Source organism: Lycium barbarum, chromosome 8 (assembly GCF_019175385.1).
Source record: "Lycium barbarum isolate Lr01 chromosome 8, ASM1917538v2, whole genome shotgun sequence".
Taxonomy (NCBI): Eukaryota; Viridiplantae; Streptophyta; class Magnoliopsida; order Solanales; family Solanaceae; genus Lycium; species Lycium barbarum.
This window is the reverse complement of record NC_083344.1, coordinates 121,477,662-121,499,079: the sequence shown is the minus strand read 5'-3', so window position 1 is coordinate 121,499,079 and position 21,418 is coordinate 121,477,662. Positions and strand designations below refer to the sequence as shown.

Genomic DNA, 21,418 nt, shown 5'->3' with positions numbered 1-21,418 from the left:
CTAGAAAAATAGAGTGATAAATTAAGCAAACCACAACGATCAATAACAAAAAGAAGAAGAGAGAATAATTGCAATGGCGTTCTCTCATGATTATATGGCGATATTGTCGCATGCAGAAGCTCTAAAAAAAGAATTGGCCAAGCAAGTTAGATGGGTAGAAGGAGATGGGGAATTTTTGAAGAATCGGATAACATTCTTGAGGAATCAGAAAGCTAATACTAAGAATCCATCTATTTCTCCAACATCATGTAACCTTAACTTGTGTTGTCCAATATTTAGCCGAGATAAGCATGAGACCTCATATAAGGGAAACTATTATTATGTTAACAGGCAGAAATACATTAATAGTTACAAGTTGAGCAATAATGAAAGTGCAATTCAAAAAATCAAGAAGTGGCTCAATTTCAAAGAGAAGAAGATGACCAGCAGAATACGTTTTATTACTTGTTTTCTTCCCTTTTAGGGTTTCGTACGTAGTTTGTGAGGTTTTCTTTTTCTTTTCAATTTAGCTTTTAAGGATACTCTATTTATTGTACGTTGTTCCTCTAGTGTGGGAGATCGCATGCTTGATCAATAATTTTCTAGGTCAAAAAATAAGTCCACGTTGTTTCTTTTCTTTAATAACATGTCCTTCCAACTTCCCAGTTGTTGGATACTATTAAACTATGTAATAACATATTCAACAGGCGGCGTGATTACTAATTTATTTAAGATAATATATTAACAAAATAAACTAGTCATGATTTTGCTATCCAGCTTGCTATATCGTCGTACCTTCATCACGTTAAATGTTCTTTTGTGTGTGTGGAAATATCAGATTTTTGAACGATTAAAAAAACTGACAGAGATTCATTTTTTACATGGTGAGTTCCAGAATTAAATTAAGTAAATGTTTTGGTCAATTGTTGCGTGTATACTGCACCTCTGTGCCATTTCATGAATTTGTTGAAGTTTAACCCGAAATGTCAGCTGATTATCATCAGCAATTAACCTATTCCATTTGACTTACATAATTTACTTTTTAAGGGTTAGCTATATAGGGCAAGAAAACCAAACTGGAGAAAGCACGTTTGTAAAATAGGAATCATTATTTAATGCATAAAATGGTTCCACTATAAGTTATAAACAGAAAAACAAAAAAGAATGCATCACACAACTAGATCCTAATCTCAAAACGAAAAGGATGGATATGACGATTTACTTATTCCACAATGCAATGTAGGATATGAGCCAATTAATGCATATAGCTTAATGCAAACGCAAAATGACTTTGTAAACCTAGTTTATTTAGTTACAAAATGTTAATTAATGAGCAAGATTACAAGATATACATATGCCTTTTGCTTTTCACATTTATTCTTTCTAGGCACCATGACAAAATGATCTAATAGTGCTTGTATCATAAGAAAAAATATAGAAATACTTATCTCTGCACCCAATATTTGTACCAAAACGAGCAATTTATCCTTATTATAGAGTGAGTGAGTGACTAACTGAAGTGGAAAAAAACAATTAACTATAATTAAATAATTAAAGTTTATATAAAAGAGGCATTGTCTTGCCAGTATTAATTTAATACAAAAAATGCGTGTAGGTAAATCTTTATTTGCCAAATTGATGGATTAATTACTATAGACGATCGCAAATTAAATTGTACTATAAATTAGAAGGAATTTCATTAATATAATCATAGACATTTACAAAAATTAGAGCTAATTACATGACATTTGCAAAACATTATCCAAGTGATATTAATCCTATAACGGGTCAAAAGAGACTATATGGCTTGTCTCTGGTGTCCTCTAGAGAAATAGCAAATACAGTACTTTATTAAGCTTACAAGAAATACGGAATACGGAAAACATATACAAGCTTGCTTGTAAGAAGTCTAGATTGTATAAGATCTGAGGAAAATTCTTACGTAGTACAATGGGACCCCTTGCAATTTTTTTTAATCTATTAATGCGTTATGAGAGTGTTATTAAAAAATAATGGGTAACGTAACGAATCATGACTTAGTACTTGCATTTTCAACACGTTTTCAACATCGTACTTCCATATTCCATACCGGAAATATGGAATATAAATATAAGGAACAGATATTAAGCTTACTAGTGAAAGTCTAGATTCTATAAGATCTAAGGAAAATTCTTATCGTATAGTACTATAGGACCCCTTATATATAATTTTTTAAAACCATCAATGTGTTACGAGAGGGTATATTAATTCATTAATAATGGGTAACATATCACGACTTAGTACTTGCATTTTCACACGTTTTCTACTTCACATTTCCATATTCATCCTAATTTTCTAGCCCTACAAATACCCCTCTTCGACTCATTTCTAACTTGACTATAATTAACTTCATTTCCTCTCTTCCCTCAACAATCCACAAAGTAAGTAACAACATGACAGCAACCATCGTGTCTGGGGCGGAGCACAACCGCATTATGTGGCGGATGAGGCTACATTCAGCACTTAGGACTGTGTTAGCATACAGTATAATTGGCTGTTCCACTCTTTATGGACCATCTTGGTTAAAAAAACTAGCAGCATTTCCAGCATTTTCATACGTAATAGCCACTCTCGTCACTAGCGACTCGACACTAGGTGACACATTGAGTGGCTGTTGGCATGCAATTCTCGCCACGGTTCAAACCACACCGCTTTCCATGCTTGGCATATGGATAGAAGCCAAAGCCAATGGGTCCGATAGGTTGTCGCCCATGGCGTCTGCCCTGGCATTGGCGGTATGTTCGTTGTTGATGGCTCTAATAGAATGTACACATATTAGGTGCAAGAAGATTGCTTTTGGGCAGTTAGTGCTTGTGTTTGCTGATGGTGTTATTTGTGGAGTGCATACGAGTGCTGTTGTTCATCCTCTTCGTGTTGCATATAGCACAGTCCTTGGAATTGTTGCTTCTCTTCTTGCTTTATCGCTTCCTTATCCGAGACTAGCTTACTTTGAGGTCAGTATTGGCTAAAACAATTCAAAGATAATTTTAACATGTTGTGATATTGTTCGCTTTGAACCAAACACGCATATTTTTCTCAAAAGGCCCACACCATTAAGAGTATCCAACAGTTGATAATAGTCGATTTTTTTTTCTCTTCTACTTTCCATATGGACTTTGTTCACACACAAACCCAACAATTAATCAGATGTATGAGTATATTTTACTTTTCTTTAAGTGCATATTAACATGTTGTAGCAGATAACCCGTCGTATTTTCTAAGTTATGAATCCCACTTATTATGGACGATTATCAATATTTATCTTTTAAGTGATCACATAGTATTGTAATACTTTACATTAGCTATGCATAAAAGTTAAACTTTATTCTTTTACGTCCTATTTGTATATGTCTGGATCGGATAATGCAACTATTTTGTTTAATGAGGAAGTACTTCAAAAATTGTAGGACTACAGGGTAATTAATCTTATTACTTTGATAACATCTTTTGGATCTCACTCAAATTAACACTTTCTATATAATGTATCCTTAAAGAACATATATTTAAACATAACTGAATTTTGAATGTATATGTGCAGAGGCGGGGCAAGAATTTGAGGTCTGGAGGTTTGAAATTTTAAGATAGGACAACGACCTCAAGCTAATGTATAACAACTAAGGGCATCTCAATAAAATTAATGGCCTAAAGCTAAATTATAATCCGAGACCTTAACTATATACACATACATAAAAAGAAAAAAAAATCTAGTCTTGCCTGTTTTTTTATTTTATAATTGTTGCATTTACTTCACATAGTAACATTATTATTAATATTTATAGTAGTGAGAATTAATTCAAGTTAATAAGATGTTAGCCATGTGTTTTACATACATTACCTTAGATATTGTTGTAAAAACTTTATTTAATAATATGAAGATTTTGAGTAATTTAATTCAAAGTTCTAAAATATTTCTCTTAAAAAGTAGATAGTTTTTTCCCTTCTTTTATTATATAAATTTTGTACTTCTTTATACAATCTTCAATATTGTCTAAGAAAAAATAAAATCATAAAATTCATCAGTAAAAAGTATTTAATATATTTTGAAAATCTAATTTTGGGTTTGGCTTTGTGAAAGAAAGCAATGAAAAAGAATTGTAGCAACAAGTATTGGGAGAATTCAGTTTGCTTTTTGCTTATTGATTTGTCAATTTTATATTTTGTTTTTAAAATATAAAGTGTTAAAAGAAATTATGTATAATATTTTGTATGATAGCAAAAAGTTACCCTTAAAGGAAAAGAACTGCACGAGTTCAATTTATACGTTCTTCTAATTTTAAAAAGTGAATTAAAAGAGAATCTTGCTTATTATAACAAAAAAACGAAAAAACATAGGCACTGGTGGTGTTTCGAACCCACATTTCTGGAAAGAGACAGCTTCGTTAGCCTCTGCATTATCACTAAATCATCCACTTATTTGTGTATGTGGGTTCGCAAGTAAATAATATAACCTTTACTGTTTTTTTATAGTAAAAATATAGGGTCTACACAAAAGCTATTGGGTTCGCCCGAACCCCTCCTTTAACATTGCAGCTCCGCTCCTGTATATGTGTTGAAAGCAATATGAAGTTGTAGCCTTATTTCTTTCTTTGTAAATCTATCAGGTCAGGAAGCTACACCAATTATATGCTGAAAACTCAAAAGAGAGAGTGGAAGTATATTCAAGGGCAATCACTTCCCAAGACAATGTCATTGCAGTTGAACTATTGTCCAAAGCCAAGCTCCTTGCTCAAACAGGAGCCAAGCTTCTCCAAACCATCAAACTTTTGAAGGTAAGATAACTTATTAATTGGACTTAGTATATATGTAGTAGCTTTTACTTATCTTTTCGCTTTACCCCTATTTATGGATAAAATGGGTTCTTTTTAATAATCATTTGATATGTGTAACTCACTGACCCGAAAAATCATTATTTTATACTTCTTGTGCAGGGAGGTCTAATGTGGGAAACGCCTTGGATCAGATTCTTCAAATCTTGTTCAGAAGTTCCAGGAGACAATGAAATCCAAAACATGGAAATAACCATAAGAGGAATGGAAATCGCCCTAACTTCATGTCCTTCATTTTCCACTGGCCTGGTGAACGAAGAGTTAAAGCACGCATTACAACATACATCTGAGCAAATTAGTCTTAAATCAGAGCAGTCCACTCATCAAGAAACAAAAGGATCAGACTTTGCCAATGAAGCCCTTTTTCTTCATAATGCCACCAAATCTCCAACAAAAACAAGCCTGCCTGAATTTTTCTTCTTATCTTGTGCAAAAATGCTGATCACTAATTCACCCCTATCACATAACCATGATTCAAAAAGAGTCTGCCATAACATCTGGATGAAAATTATACCAAGAAAAGTAACATTGGTGTTTGCATTTAAGTGTTCTGTTTCTTTAGGCCTAGCTATGTGGCTAGGTCTGTTATTTGACAAAGAAAATGGTTTTTGGGCAGGGTTAACAGTAGCCAGTTGCTTAGCACAAGGCGAAGTAGCAACATTTACTCTTGCTAATTCATCGGCACAAGGAATTTCATTTGGATCAATCTATGGAGTCTTAGGGTGTTCTGTTTTCAAAAGTATCGATAACTTAAGATTCTTAGCCCTTCTCCCTTGGATTATTTTCAGCAGTTTCTTAAAACATAGCCGGATGTATGGCCAAGCAGGAGGTATATCAGCACTATTGGGCGCGGTTATGATCTTAGGACGACAAAATTATGGCCCTACTAATGATTTTGCCATCATAAGACTAACAGAAACTTTTATTGGATTGTCTTGTTTCATTGTGGTACAGTTTTTATTGAGCCCGAAACGAGCAGCCAATCTTGCTAGGAATCAATTGTATTGCACACTGGACATTCTCAAAGAGTGCATGAACCAAATAGTGCAAAAAGACCAGCAAAAATTGAAGGGATTAATGGGAAAACAGAGGAAATTAAAATCCCATATTTTGGACTTGCAAAGACTTTGTCACAATGCAAAAATAGAGCCTGATTTTTGGTTTCTTCCTTTTAATGCAACATGCTACAAGAAGCTACAAGGTTCTCTTTCAAAAATGGCCACTTTATTTTACTTCATGGTCTACAGTATCAACAGCATGTCACATGATTGCAAAGAGGTCCAAGAATGTATAAATGATGAATTGGAGCATTTGAAGGAAACTGCAATTTTGGGGTTAAGTACATTTCTTGATAAGCCTAGTTTGATTAAGTTGTTCCCAGATGATGATCAAGAGGATAAAATACTTAATGATCTTGAAGAGGGGAAATCAACATACCCAAAGTTAAGTAATTTGGTTAAACAAAGTGATCAAAAAGCAGAAAGAGGATCAAGTTTTTTCCTTGAGAGATCAAAAGAGGTGATTGATGGAATGTTGAGTAGCCAAGGAAAGGAGGAGCTAAAAGGAAAGTCAATTATTTCATTATATGCTCTTGGATTTTGTATAACCAGCATGTTGAAGGAGATCAAAGATGTTAAAGTGGCTATGAAGGAATTGACACAATGGGAAAGTTCTTGAAAGCCATACAATTTTCAGTACTGAAGAGCTGGAAATTTCACAGGGTAGTCTTAAAGCATAACAGCAAAAAATTGATTAAATTTTTATGTATAGGTATCCCAAGTAGAAACTTTGGTTAAATTTTTATTTTAAAGTTAGAGAGAGCATATTACATTGGATAGTCCGTTCTTTGATCAAGCTAAATCGGTAAATTCTTGCATTGACTTGTTTCTTTCTCTCATTTTTGCGTTGAGTCACTTGGTAAATTTTTGCAAACTCTAACACAAACGCCTAGACAAGAGCCTTATGGACAATAAATACTTAAGAACTGAATTGTCGACAAAATAATACAAAGCAATTTTCCGTTGCTTTCCGTTGATGTTTTGCTATACTCTTATTTCTTTATTTTATAGTACCAATCAAATTAGACACTCTTATAATATTCCATGTCTTTATAAATTAACTGCAAATTGCACTGTCAAGACGACATACCAATGATTTTTATTTATTATTATCGATATGAGAAAGCAAAGAATTCATAACATGTGTCTAATTTTTTTTTTAAAAAAACCTGTCCTAATTTAGAAAAACAAACTCGAGATGTCACTTCTTGGCAATACTTGCACATCAACCAATAAGAGAATTTGATGTTATAGCATGAACTATAAAACAAATCAAATTATTATTTCTGCAGTAAACAAATCAAACATATTATATTTTCTCCAGGGTCTTATACAGAGTTAATTAAAAATTCCAAGTATGAATCTTGAGTATGGAAAGGATTTTAATAAAGAGCATTTCTCCTAATAGATCTAATAAAGTGTAAATATCGGTTAATCGAGATCCTAATGTAAATGCAAGTATTGGGATGAATATCAAAAAAATACCTACTAATTAACGCCAACTAGGTTATTTCTGGAATTTGATTGGTTTCGGTAATTAACAGAAACAGGGGCCATTTATTGACGGCATAAAGTACTAATAAAACCGTGATGTACTCCTACTAAACAGTCCCCCGTCTCAAATTATTTGTGGTTATTAAAAATAGTTGTGTCAAATTATTTATCGTTTTAGAAATTCAACACATAATTGATAATTCTTTCTCTATTTTGACCTCAGTAGAATTCTATAATTACCTCGGTAAAATTGGTGAAGTAAGGTCTAGACTCCTTGCTTGTATTATTCAACATTGAAGATTTTTATTTTATTATTAATAAAAGGCAGTTATCTAGTCATATAAATTTGTCAAAAAAAGAATTTGTCATTAAGGAGATACTCCCTCCGTTTCATAATAAATATTTTTTTAGCTTATGCACACCCCTTAAGAAATTGCTCATACTTAGAAAATTAGAAGTGTTTTTACTAACCTGGCCCTAATTAAATGCCTAGAAAGAAAAGCTACTTAATGATTCTTGATTATGTAAATAAGGATAATTTTGAAAGAATAAGATCAATTTCTTCTTAAAATACTAAAACACCACTTATTTTGAAACAACATGAAAAGCCTAAAACATCATTTATTTAGGAGCGGAGGAAGTAATAGATAAATAGAGTAAAAAAGAGATATTATAACTTACACCATAAATAAGAATAAAGTTAGTCAAATATCCTTTGCTAGTAAAAATTAGTAATTCCCTAAAAGGTCACTCATGTTTTGACAATTATCTCCTAATATCACTTTTGTTTCTCTTAGGATTAGAAAATCACTCAACTATACCCATTTTCCTCAAAAAATACTAATATTATAAAACCCTCATTCTCTTTTAGCTGACATTCCATGTCACATTCATTTTTTTTAATAATAAACTTATGAAATAATTTCAAAAACCTCCCTTCAAGTTTGCCTTTATAATACTTAATTCCCTTTACGCTAGCTTCCCTTGTTTTGATCTTTTGTAATCAAACTAATTTTAAATACTAAAATTATTATGTTGCTAATATACCCTTTTGTAACCTTATTTATAATGTTTAAAATTTTGACGATAATAGTTTCTCATTGATCGTAAGATTTTTCCTAATTTATAACTATTTAATTTTATAGGTAAAGTGTTATTTTTTTTTGTGCTTGAAAATTTTAATATCGAACACTAAAACATGAAATTCAACAACTGTGATATGAAAATTTATTAGAAAAGCTTAGACTTCATACTGCTTCATTAATTATTTTTAAAGTGTCACGTTGTATATACGGTTTCCAACCCTTTTTCATAGATATAATTATGCTCCTTCTACCAAAAAAAAAAAAGTAGTATAAAATTTATTGCAGTTATACAACTATAAAAATTTAAAAAATAGATTATTCATCTCACCCTCTAAATACTAAAAACGTGATGTGCTCCTTTTAGCTCAAATATTGTTATTATAACATGATTATAAGAACAAAGAGAAATATTACCGTAACACTAAAATTTAGGATTTCTCATAGTGATATTACATTAACACTAGAGTTTAGGATTTCTTATTTAGATATAAGATAGTTTTGAATTTTTAGCCTAATTATTAATATAAAAATCCTAACAATTTTAGGGGAGAGAATTGTTACGAAACATTGTTCACATAATTAAGTTATAAAAGGATAAATTTGAAATAAATAGATTTCTAATTATATAAACAAGTTTGGTTACAACAATTGAAATGAGGGATGTTAATGTAAACATCTCAAAACACAACGGAAAAGTGTTATCAAGACAAATTAGGAGGGAGGTCTTTGAAATTATTCCATAAATTTATTATTAAATAATAAAATTTTAATGTGATATAATATGTCAACTAGGAGAGAATGAGAGTTTTGTAATGTTTAATTTTTTTGAGAAAAATAGAGATAATTGAATGATATTTGAATCTTAAAAGAAATAAAAGTGATACGTATTAAAAGACAATTGCCAAAAAAAAAAAAAAAGACCTTTCCGGGAATTAACTCTAAAAATTAAAGGGATAATGTTTTCGGCCGGAGCTTAACAGAATTAGCAAAGACTGTATCAAAATTGATTCCTAAATTCACTTGTTGTGCCCACTGTGAAAACTTCATTTCTTTGTCTTTAGATTTTTAGCAGTGTGATCTGAAATGAAAGCTAGGGTATTTGTACTGTGTTTGGTCCTATATTTGGGGTTTGTGAAATGTGAAGAAGAGACGATAATAATAAAGAACAAATTTCGAGAAAGAGAAGCCACTGATGATTCCCTCGCTTATCCCAATTTGTATGTTTCCATAATTCCATTTGTCCTTTTTGAGCTGTTTTGATTTTGCATAACTTCTTAATTCACGATGTTACTTAGACCTTGCAACTGACTCCTTGACAATTTTCTCCTTTTTTTTTTCGGTGAAAAAAACACCTAAAGTATTACCACCTTTTTTACGAGTTTGCTACTGAACTATAAAGTGTTTTCGTTTCCTGCCTGAACTATAAATTGTTTGCATTTTCTGAATTATAAAGTGTTTGCATTTTCTACCTGAACTATAAAGTGTTTGCGTTACCTGCCTGAACTATAAAGTGTTTTCGTTTCCTGCCTGAACTATAAATTGTTTGCATTTCCTGAACTATAAAGTGTTTGCGTTTCCTGCTTGAACTATAAAGTGTTTGCGTTTCCTGCCTGAACTATAAATTGTTTGCATTTCCTGAATTATAAAGTGTTTGCATTTCCTACCTGAACTATAAAGTGTTTACATTTTCTACCTGAACTATCACCAACTATTTATCAGAACACACCTCAAAATTAATGAGTCAGCTGCCACGTGGATGAAATTTTATTGGCAAATTAAGTTGTCACGCGCCTTTTGGCGATTGTATTCAAACACTTGATCTAGTCAACTTCGAGGTGTATTTTGATAAATAGTTGGTGATAGTTTAGACAGGAAATGCAAACACTTTGTAGTTCAGGTAAGAAACGAAAATACTTTATAGTTTAGGCAGGAAATCCAAACACTTTATAGGTCAAGTAGGAAACTCAAACACCTGATAGTTCAGGTTTAAGAGTCCACAATCATGAGAACTACTGAAATTTTGATTATAACTGACTTTTTAACCATTATTTTAACATTTTCTTCTCTTACTGTTACTAAATTAATACTTTATCTGTTTTAATCTACATGACACTCTTTCCATTTTGGAAGGTTCAAAATGTTTCATACCATTCTAGTTGTAGTCGAGCTGCAGAACTTCTAAGAATTCAAATACATTAAGTTATTCAATGTTTAAAATTTGATTTGATGTTTTTCTTTGTCAAACTAACTTTCAACTGTAAGCATATTATTTTCTTCCATTACCACTAATTAAGTTAAAACAAATACCTTAAACTTTATGTCCAATCAAACACCGTCATATAAATTGAGATGGAAGGAGTATATAAGTCAAATGAACATCTTAAACTCCGTTGCTAGTCAAACTTCCTAGTAAAATAGGACGGAGGAAGTACCAGTCACATATTCTTTCAGTTTCAGTGGCTTTTACACAAAGGGTAAATGTCGCAAAGATCTTAATATTGCTTTTGGTGTTTGCTGCTGGCAGAGATGAGGATGAATTGTTGAATACACAATGCCCTCAGCATTTGGAGCTAAGATGGCAGACAGAAGTTAGTTCCAGTGTATATGCTTCCCCCTTGATTGCTGATATTAACAGGTAATGTGATAGAAACTTCTTCTTTTGGTTTGTAATTCGTTTGCTTTTACACTGCCCTTGTGCGTGATGACTGCCTTCAGTGAGTGCTATCTGTTGTTTACTGTCAGAACTACTTGTTTCCATATATCAAGAGAATAATAATAACAAAAAAAAAGTATGAATGATATGGACGCAACTATTTTATTAAAAGTAATCAAAGAGATAACGTGTATCCTAATATAAATTTGTTGATGAAAAAAAATATTTGTTGATGAAAATGGGTGGTCTTTCAATAAGTTGAATAACTATGTCTTCAAGACCTTCTCCCTGATTATTGCAGGGAAAAGTTACAAGTATAATAGTTATGTGTGACATTCAACAAAATTATATGCAGTTGCTTATTTTCGAACTGGAGTATCTTTTTTTGTTTTCTTTTTCCTAAATTTATACATTTCGGCTATGTTTCTGGATCTTTACTACAGTGATGGAAAGCTTGAGGTGGTAGTTCCCTCTTTTGTTCATTACTTGGAAGTTCTGGAAGGTTCTGATGGAGATAAAGTTCCAGGTATGATTTGTGGAAAGCTAGTTATAAGAATAAATGCAAACTTATGACGAGCTACAGAACGCCTCACATCCTGCTGGTATATAAGTTGAATGCCTAGATGTGATTTTATAAACTATGAAACAACAAAATTCGCCTTAAAATTAAAAGATTATCTATACGAATAATAATGAGGTTTGAGCAGGTTATGTATAATTCTGATGGCATCTCTACAAATTTTTTAATTTCACATCATCAGGATGGCCAGCATTCCATCAATCAACTGTTCATTCCACTCCTTTCCTGTATGACATTGACAAGGATGGGGTGAGGGAGATAGGTTTGGCCACTTATAATGGTGAGGTGCTCTTTTTCAGGTATGCGTACAGCATATTTTCTAACAGTTCCCTTGTTGAGACATTTTCTGTATTTAGTATGACCTTGTTAGATTTACATAGGGTCTCAGGATACTTGATGTCTGATAAATTGGAGATTCCTCGGCTGAGAGTTAAAAAAGATTGGCATGTGGGTTTGAAACAGGACCCGGTGGACCGTTCTCATCCAGATGTCCATGATGACCAACTCGTACAGGAGGCTGTCATGGACTCCATAGCCCGTGAGTTATTTCCTCTTACATTTTACTTTTCATAGTCACTTTGTTTCCTCTTAATAATTCCTGCTTGTTTATTTTATGTGCTACCAAGCTGCCGCAGCATAGGTAATTTTTCTTAAATGTGTTGTGACACTTGTCGTAGATCTATAGAACCATGAATTGGAAATTTTCCTAATGTTCTATAAGTTAATCTTTTGTTACGAAGGTCCAGATAAATTACTGCTAATTATTCTTGATTGCACAGTACTGTATTAATTTACCTGTTTTTTGTAGGGTCTATTACTCGAATACTTCTGTTATAATTTGGCACCTTAGTCTATATGTTTCTCAGCATGGTGCACTTAATCCTATGTTGCCAGTTGCCACTCAACTTTTTTCACCTATTTTCCAATTCTACTAATTCGTTTTGTGCTTTATAGTATTTCAACTGTTTCTCTCTGGGACTCCAGCCATTTTGCATCTACATAGATTTTGACTTGCTACTGGGGAAAGACTTATTTTTCTAAATAATTATCTCAATATGTCAAGAGAGATGCTCTTAATTTATATTTTGTTTTGTTTATTTGGTGATGTTAGGTTCTGATGATAACCTCTTTCTTCTAGACGTGGAATGCTATATGCTGACCTTCATCAATTGCATTTTATTTATATCATATCTTTAATTCAAAAATTTCCCTTAGGTCACAATGCATCTACTCATGGAGGCGACCATTCAAAGTCTACTGCATCAGAAGTTAACACTGAAACCCATTCTGTTAAAAAAGAAGTCAACCACGATGCATCTAATGCTTCAATATCTTTGCCGTCAGAAGTCTCGTCTAACACATCAAATTCATCTAATTTAGAGGACCAAAAGGGGAAGAATGATGGTCTAGTTGGTGCAGAAGTTAAAGTGACTAACTTGAACAATATTACTCTGAGTTCTAATGATGAGAAACTCAGCAATTTGGAGAATGGAACAAGTAAGGGGAGAAGGCTTCTTGAAGACAATGTCTTGAGTAGATCGGAAGGAAGTGGTTCTGGATCCAAAGATGTTAGAGCTGCAACTGTGGAAAATGAAGAAGGTCTGGAAGCGGATGCTGATTCATCGTTTGAGTTATTCCGGGATAATGAGGAGCTGCCTGATGATTATGATTATGACTATGATGATTACCTTGATGATGATGAAAAATGGGAAGGTGAAGATTTTGAGGAAGCAGAACATGAGAAATTGGAGGATTATGTTTATATTGATGCTCATGTTTTATGTACTCCTGTAAGTCTCTTGGAAAGAACAACTTACTTGATTGATGCTTCATAGTCGTTAAATGTCAGGTAATAATTTTTGATGTCCTTGCTTCGTTCAGGTCATTGCTGACATTGACAGTGACGGGGTGTCGGAGATGATTGTTGCAGTATCCTACTTCTTTGACCATGAGTAAGTTTTTTTCTTTTCTCTTTTACCATGGTGCTATTTTGGTTTTACATTGTTTTTCTTGTTTCTCCTTTCTGACTGAAGTGTCTGGTGATTTATTTCCTTGCTCGTTAAATGTTGAAGTCGTTGAATATGGTATGGTGTATGCTATTTAAGACTCACAGAGCATTTCTTTTGGGGCGGAACACCAAGATTCCTCTTGTATCACAGACGCTATTTAAGACATTTGTTGCTGCTATTAAATGGACAGTTGATTGCATTATATAATCTTGAAGTGAGCTTCTTGTTGATTGGATAATGATTACTGCTTCCAGAAAAGGATGTTTACTTGGGTATGTGGATTGTTGTGCTAAATGTTCTACTTGGTTATGTTAATTGGCTGTGTTATACATTTCAGTCCTCATGACATTCCTACCAAATAAATATGGGAGTTGCAATTATTCAAGTCAAGATCTTTTAATTAAATGCTATTTATCTCAGCTATATCAGTTTGACAGGATCTTAGCTTTGATCTTCTTGATGCGCATTACTGTAGGCATCATATATAATATTTTTAAAATGATTGAAATCTCCTCCCTTGTTCTTTGTGAAATAGAGCCCCTTTATTTTCCTCCATTTAAGGACTCTTTTACCTTCTCAAAAAAATAAAAAATAAAAATTGAAGTCCTGAAAAAAGGTCTCTTTTGGTAATAGACAACTGATTAAAACTTTTGGAAGTCAATACAGCACCCAAAAAAAATAAAAAAGCTGATTGATCATAAATTTGCAGGTACTACAACAATCAGGAGCGTTTGAAGGAACTTGGAGACATTGACATAGGAAAATATGTTGCTGGTGGTATTGTTGTTTTCAATCTAGATACCAAGCAAGTTAAATGGACTGCACAGCTGGACTTAAGTACTGATGACAGCAACTTCCGTGCCTATATATATTCTTCTCCTACGGTAATTGATTTGGATGGTGATGGGAATATGGACATTCTAGTTGGGACCTCCTATGGCTTGTTTTATGTGTTGGATCACAATGGTAATCCTCAGTTAAGGTCTTTCGAATCTTATTGTTTAGTTTATTGTGTTGCTGATGTTTGGTTTAAGTCAGTCAATCAATCAGTCGACCACTACACCTCCTTCCTATTATTGGATTCAGCAATATGAATCCCATGCATCCATTATTCAGTCCATTTCAATTCAAAAACTTCAGAAGTAATTTTCAGCTTTTATTATCTACCTTAGCACCATAACTGTTTACCTTATCAATCAAAAAAAAAAAAAAAGCACCATAACTGTTCTTTCCATGTAACCCTCAAGGGTTGGCCTGGTGGTAATTGGCTTGAGCCTTGGGGTTTGCTCCCTTTCAAGGTCTCAAGTTCGAAACCCACTGGGTGCAAACAATTTCTGAGGGCCATCGGACTGGGGTAAAACCCTGAATTACCCGTGGTGCACTTGCGGGAAACTCCTTGCCGAGGGCCTGTGCACCCCCGAGATTAGTCGGGGCTCAAAGAGACCCGGACACCCGGTGCTTAATCAAAAAAAAAAAAAAACTGTTCTTTCCATGTGATCTGAATTATTTTCCCATCATGAGACACACGTCATTGATTTAACACCCTGTCCTGTCATGGTAATTGTAATGCTCTGTATCATCTAAAGAATGCATACTTCCTGCTAGGTCCTCTTTGATTAAGCCTATAAGGTCTAGCATTACTTATAGTCGTAGATGCACCAAATATCAATTAAACATGCAAAGCATCATGCTGTCACGCCCCAAATTTGGAGGAATGCGACGGGCACCCGGTGATTGGATTTCCATTGAGCGAAGCAACCTAACATGGCATACTCAACATAATCGATGTATTATTACAAACATGTGCAAATTAAACATCCTCTGATAAACGTAGTTAGTGGCACCGATCTGCCTCATCTTTGTAAAAATGACACCATCCGACCTTTTCAAACTTGTCCATATTGGTCCTTTGGCCTTCCTACGGCTCCAACCAAATCCCAAACCACACCATACACTGTTAACACGTTCCAAATACTTAAGCACCCTTGTGTGTGTCCGTGCACACTTTGGGGTTATTAAATCATCCATTAAGCTTGTAAATAACCCAAATTAAATATTAGAATTTGTGGGGCTTTACTGATATTCTTGACCTACTCCGCTGGACAGTCATACACGTTCCCTAAGCGGCAGTCAGGCCTCAAAGTGTTGTCCTTTTATTTCTTGTTTAGTAAATGTATCATCCTCCTAAAACTTGTTTGTTCTGCTTCATATGATTGTTCTTATTGTCGTACCTCTTGAATACTAATGACCTTCAACATCAGGCAAAGTGAGGGAAAAGTTTCCTCTCGAAATGGCTGAAATCCAAGGAGCAGTAGTTGCAGCTGATATCAATGACGATGGCAAGATTGAACTAGTTACGACAGATTCACATGGAAATGTTGCTGCTTGGACCACACAAGGCAAAGAAATTTGGGAAAAGCACCTCAAGAGCCTTGTTCCTCAGGGACCTGTCATTGGCGATGTGGATGGGGATGGCCATACAGATGTCGTTGTCCCAACACTTTCTGGGAATATATATGTTCTGAGTGGCAAGGATGGCTCATTTGTACGTCCATATCCTTATAGGACCCATGGTAGGGTGATGAATCGAGCACTTCTTGTTGACTTGAGCAAACGCGGGGAGAAGAAAAAAGGGCTTACAATTGTCACAATGTCATTTGATGGTTATTTGTATCTCATAGACGGACCAACATCATGTGCTGATGTTGTAGATATTGGTGAAACATCGTAAGACAACCATTCGTTCTCTGTCTCTTTTTAATTTTTAATTTTTTCTTTTGTAGACTTATCTTTGATCAGCTAATATGTTTTCTGCTTGTCACAGATACAGCATGGTCTTGGCTGATAATGTTGATGGTGGAGATGATCTTGATCTTATTGTAACAACCATGAATGGTAATGTCTTCTGTTTCTCCACGCCTGCTCCACATCATCCCCTCAAGGTAAGTGAAAATTTTGGTCCATTTGTTTTTTATTAATTGTTCATGTTCTTTGATATTGATACCTGCATGTTATGCACTCAGGCTTGGAGATCTCCAAATCAAGGGAGAAACAATGCTGCTTACCGTAATAATCATGAGGGGATCTATGCAACTCTATCTTCAAGAGCTTTCCGTGACGAAGAGGGCAAGAGCTTCTGGGTTGAAATGGAGATTGTTGATAAATACAGATACCCATCTGGGTATCAAGCTCCTTATAATGTCTCGGTAAAAAGCTTTCACGTACTTGGTTCATCCTGCATGCTATTAAAATCTCATCAGTTATTTCTTCTCCATTGTGGCACAGGTGAGCTTGTTAGTTCCTGGTAATTACCAAGGGGAACGAACTATTAAGCAAAATAAGATATTCGACCGTCCTGGAAAACATCGGATTATGCTCCCAACTGTTAGTGTGAGGACTGCTGGGACTGTATTGTTGGAGATGGTTGACAAGAACGGGCTATATTTCTCGGATGATTTCTCTCTAACATTCCATATGCATTATTATAAGCTATTGAAATGGATTCTCGTACTCCCTATGCTGGGAATGTTTGGTGTGCTTGTCATCCTTCGTCCGCAGGAGGCCATGCCACTACCATCATTTTCGCGGAACACTGATTTGTGATGTTGCAGTCTCCTATATTACAACGAGTTTCCATCAGGTTGAAGAAATGAAGCAATCACTCCTCCTGGACCTTGAGCTGAGAACCAACTTACTCATACTGGGTCTGATCAATGGTTCAAATATGACAATTCAGAAAATTTTCTATCGTTCTGAGCGGGTTTTCTTGAACAATAAAGTAAAAAGGTAGTTCCTTGATCAGACCTGAATCTATGTGTACAATCAAGAGTGGTATCTGTGGGGGTAATCTTAGTGATCCTTTGAACGCATCATGTAAAGCATTGAGATATTTAGGGACCCTGAATTTTTTGGCGTTGAATATTTCCTTCACCTCTCTGATAAGAACATGTACTCGAGCACGGTAAGAATAGCCGTGGACCGTGGTTGGCCCATCTTTTGATGTACAAAAGTAGTTGAATGATATTGTTTCCGGTTAATGTGAGTATAGTACACATGAAAATGTTACTACGCTGAATTCCACTACTCATGTCTACGAGTGGACTCAATATTTATGGGTTTTCTTATTGCACCTGCTATCTCAAAATCTGTTTGTCAGTGTTGAAAGAAACCGAGTAGATTTTCTTGAAACAGCGATATCCTACTCTACCATGGATAGTGAACAAACAATGACTTGTGCAATGAGAAATTTACAGTGGTGACGCCAAGAAGCAATCTCTTTTACTTCTTATTACTGTACTTTTAGCTCTGCTCTGATTATCTTGTGATGTTGAACGTGAGGGTAGGATTAGTTGAAATTGTAGTTTGATGCTTAAACGATATTTTCGAATATTACATTTTGCATTTAACTGCGTAGCATAATTACAAGATGGACAAAAATGAAGGTTACCCTTCCATTTAAGCAACAATCCTACTTATCTAATTAGTTGTAGTTGATTATATATCTATTATCAATATCTACTTTACTTAAATTGACTAGCTTCATATTTCCAAGTTTCCACTAATCATTTGAGAACTCCTTTTTCTTGAAAAACACACAGGCAATCTCTAGTCGATTGTTGCACTTAAAAGGAGTGAAAGAACAAAGCAGACATGAAATTTGAAACTGAGAAGCTCTGCCAAAACATGTTCAATTGCAAACTGAAAAATGTGACAGCAGGTAGCCAGGTAAGTCTAGACAACCGAGTTGCCATATGAAAATCTGAACACAAACAAACCCATTTGGATAATCATTACAAGTATATCACCCAAACAAAACAAGAGACCTCACTAAAAAGGATCAATAACCCTGCAAGACAGGTCTTTTCCCAAGCCTTTTGATTTCTCCATCCATCTTGCCAGTAAGCATCAAACCAAACATCTTGAAATCACACAACAAAGACCAAAAGGGATGTGTAAAAGTTGCAGGAACATTCTTTTCAATAAAGAAATGGCTGTACCAAGCTAAACCATAACCAAACACTGGCACAAAAATCACAAACCATTTATTGAATATCACTGTGTATATCAAGCACAAAATACTGCAAAGTGTACCAACAAAATGCCAACGTCTTGTTGCTGGTTTTGAATGTTGGTTCATGTAAAATGGCCAAAACTCATCCATGCTTCTGAAATTCATAGCCCCCAAATGAAATTTTTAACCAAACAAATTTCAGTTCTTGATTAAAAATCAGATCTGGAACCAATCACCAAACCAAAATTACTAATCTTGAAAATAGAAGGGAAATAACCAAGAAAAGAAATGAGGGTTATGAATGAATTCCCGCAAAAAAATGAAAAATTTGTGTTTCTACATGTTGATTATGAAAGCCAGAAATATATTAAGGAAATTTGGGTTTATGGACATTGACCAAAATACAAATTAGGCGCAAAAATCAAGAAAAAATGATGAGGTTGACCAAGTTGTTGAGGTTGAAAATATGCTATAAAGTGTCATCTACCTAATATATTTAATGGCAATTTTTGTTTGGAAGCAAAATAAAAAAGTGGGGTTTTTTCTGGTATGAAGGGTTCTATCGCAATCTGAATTCCTACCAATTGTGAAGAGATTAAGTGGAAGGTTTCACCAGCAATTATAGTAATTCTGTAAATTAGATTTATCAAATTCTAGATGTGTGATGGCAAAGGGTTTTAGATTCTTTTTATTTCAAACAAAGAAGGAAAAAGAGTTTCTCTTGTTTTCTTCATGCAACAACATATGTTGTTTGTCCATATTTGGCCAATTATCCTTCATTTATCTTGTTTGTTCCATATTTGTCAAATTGTACATATTTCTGTTGGATACCTGCTATGTTGCCACTTCTCTTTAAGTTAAAAAATGAAAAGAAAGCACGAATAACTTGATTAATACATGTCAACAGCCATACGCTAATGCACGTGGATCCACTCAAATTTTTGGAGAGAAAAGGACCAAAATCATCCATAATGTTTGGGTTTGGATCAAAATCATACATATTCTTTCACATGGTGCACTAATAGTACATTATGTTTGCATAAGTGGTGCACTTTTAGTCACAATCCCAAATAAATTTAACGGAAAAAAACAAAACTGCCCCTGAACTTTTAGAAAAGGTATAAAAATACCCTTTATTCATCTATTTTGCTAAAACTACCCCTCAATTCAACTTTTTGAGAATTTATTCCCCTTGACTAACGGACAACACTAATTTTTTTTTAAAAAATAAATTAAATTGCACATGACATTTTATTACTGAAAAATTGATTTATTCTTTTAAAAAGAAATCTGAAAAATCGTTATTTGTAGAATAAGGAAAAATAATTTTTCAACATCCATTTCTTTAAAAAAACAAATGTAGTAAGCCTTTTATATATATATATATATATATATATAAAACAGAATTGGATTTTCATTAAAACATGTGGAATTTTTTTAAGTTTGGAAAAAAAAATTAACGGGTGGAAACCCCATTTCTTTTTTAGAAAATTCAATTTTTAAATCTGAAAAACTGATTGTTTTTTTAAGTAAAATGTGCAAAACTAATACTCCATAATTTTCTTCTAGATTTAAAAAAAGATAGTTTTCTGGTTTTTTTTTTAAACACAGTTTTTCCATAAAAAATTTAATTTTTTTCAGATTTTTATAAAAATCCAATTTTTCACATTTTGAAAAGAAAAAAAAATTAGTGTTGTCCGTTAGTCAAGGTTTTACTCGTTAAAAAAAAGTTTTCCAAATTTAAAAAAATTCCAAGGTTTCAGATTTCTTTTTAAAAGAATAAATCAATTTTTCAGTAATAAAATGTCATGTGCAATTTATTTATTTAAAAAAAATTAGTGTTGTCCGTTAGTCAAGGGGAATAAATTCTCAAAAAGTTGAATTGAGGGGTAGTTTTAGCAAAATAGATGAATAAAGGGTATTTTTATACCTTTTCTAAAAGTTCAGGGGCATTTTTGTTCTTTTCCGTTAATTTATTTGGGATTGTGATTAAAAGTGCACCACTTATGCAAACATAATGTACTATTAGTGCACCATGTGAAAGAATATGTATGATTTTGATCCAAACCCAAACATTATGGATGATTTTGGTCCTTTTCTCAATTTTTGGATCACATTTTATTTTCTTCTTTTAGAAGGAAATAGCCACCTTATTTTTAAGTTTAATTTTAACCATTGATTTGAACTCCTTCAGCAAATTAATCTACATTAAGCATAAGCTCCTTATATATTTACATGTTGCGAACTTGGTATAATAAGTACTTCCCTACTTGGTAGATAGGAGTATTCTTTACATATTGATTTGGACATCAACGGATAGTATTAGCCAATTGTTATATGGGATTGTCATTCACATTGGTCTTATTAGTACTTTTTGTTAATCAAGATTTTTATTAAAAAACTAAATGTTATTACAAACCAAGATTAGCCTAGGAAACATAGTTCCTATGATGTTTTTTTTTTCCAAACAGAGAAAACAAAGGGAGGAGGAGCAAGACGAGTCATTAGGCTCCCGAAAACATCTAGGCTACTCCCATTTTTAGCCAAAAGATCAGCAACTTCATTAGCCTTTCTGAACACGTGCTTCAGTGGTAGGTCTCCAGTTCTAGTCAATACGCATCTACAATCATCAACTAATTGCACTGGAGCGGGATTTATCATGTGCGCATCCGAAAGGTAGCGGC

At 33.6% G+C, this 21,418-nt stretch overlaps 3 protein-coding genes across 3 annotated transcripts; 2 read left to right on the top strand and 1 right to left on the bottom strand.

Annotated features, from left to right (window-relative positions):
• Nucleotides 1-2,411: 2,411 nt before the first annotated feature.
• Nucleotides 2,412-6,521, top strand: LOC132608252 (uncharacterized). The gene is made up of 3 exons (XM_060322307.1): nt 2,412-2,972; nt 4,620-4,787; nt 4,947-6,521. The coding sequence occupies exons 1-3, from the start codon at nt 2,412-2,414 to the stop codon at nt 6,519-6,521; spliced, it is 2,304 nt and encodes a 767-aa protein (XP_060178290.1).
• Nucleotides 6,522-9,408: 2,887 nt separating this feature from the next.
• Nucleotides 9,409-17,852, top strand: LOC132607013 (protein DEFECTIVE IN EXINE FORMATION 1-like). The gene is made up of 12 exons (XM_060320795.1): nt 9,409-9,698; nt 11,006-11,116; nt 11,578-11,660; nt 11,896-12,013; nt 12,095-12,252; nt 12,930-13,504; nt 13,596-13,666; nt 14,433-14,689; nt 15,985-16,450; nt 16,548-16,665; nt 16,747-16,929; nt 17,009-17,852. Exons 1-12 carry the CDS (start codon nt 9,565-9,567, stop codon nt 17,324-17,326), a joined length of 2,592 nt encoding a protein of 863 aa, XP_060176778.1. The 5' UTR covers nt 9,409-9,564; the 3' UTR covers nt 17,327-17,852.
• Nucleotides 17,853-18,379: 527 nt separating this feature from the next.
• On the bottom strand, nt 18,380-19,473 carry LOC132607014 (uncharacterized). The gene has a single exon (XM_060320797.1). It carries the CDS (start codon nt 18,897-18,899, stop codon nt 18,561-18,563), a length of 339 nt encoding a protein of 112 aa, XP_060176780.1. The 5' UTR covers nt 18,900-19,473; the 3' UTR covers nt 18,380-18,560.
• Between the last annotated feature and the right edge of the window lie 1,945 nt (nt 19,474-21,418).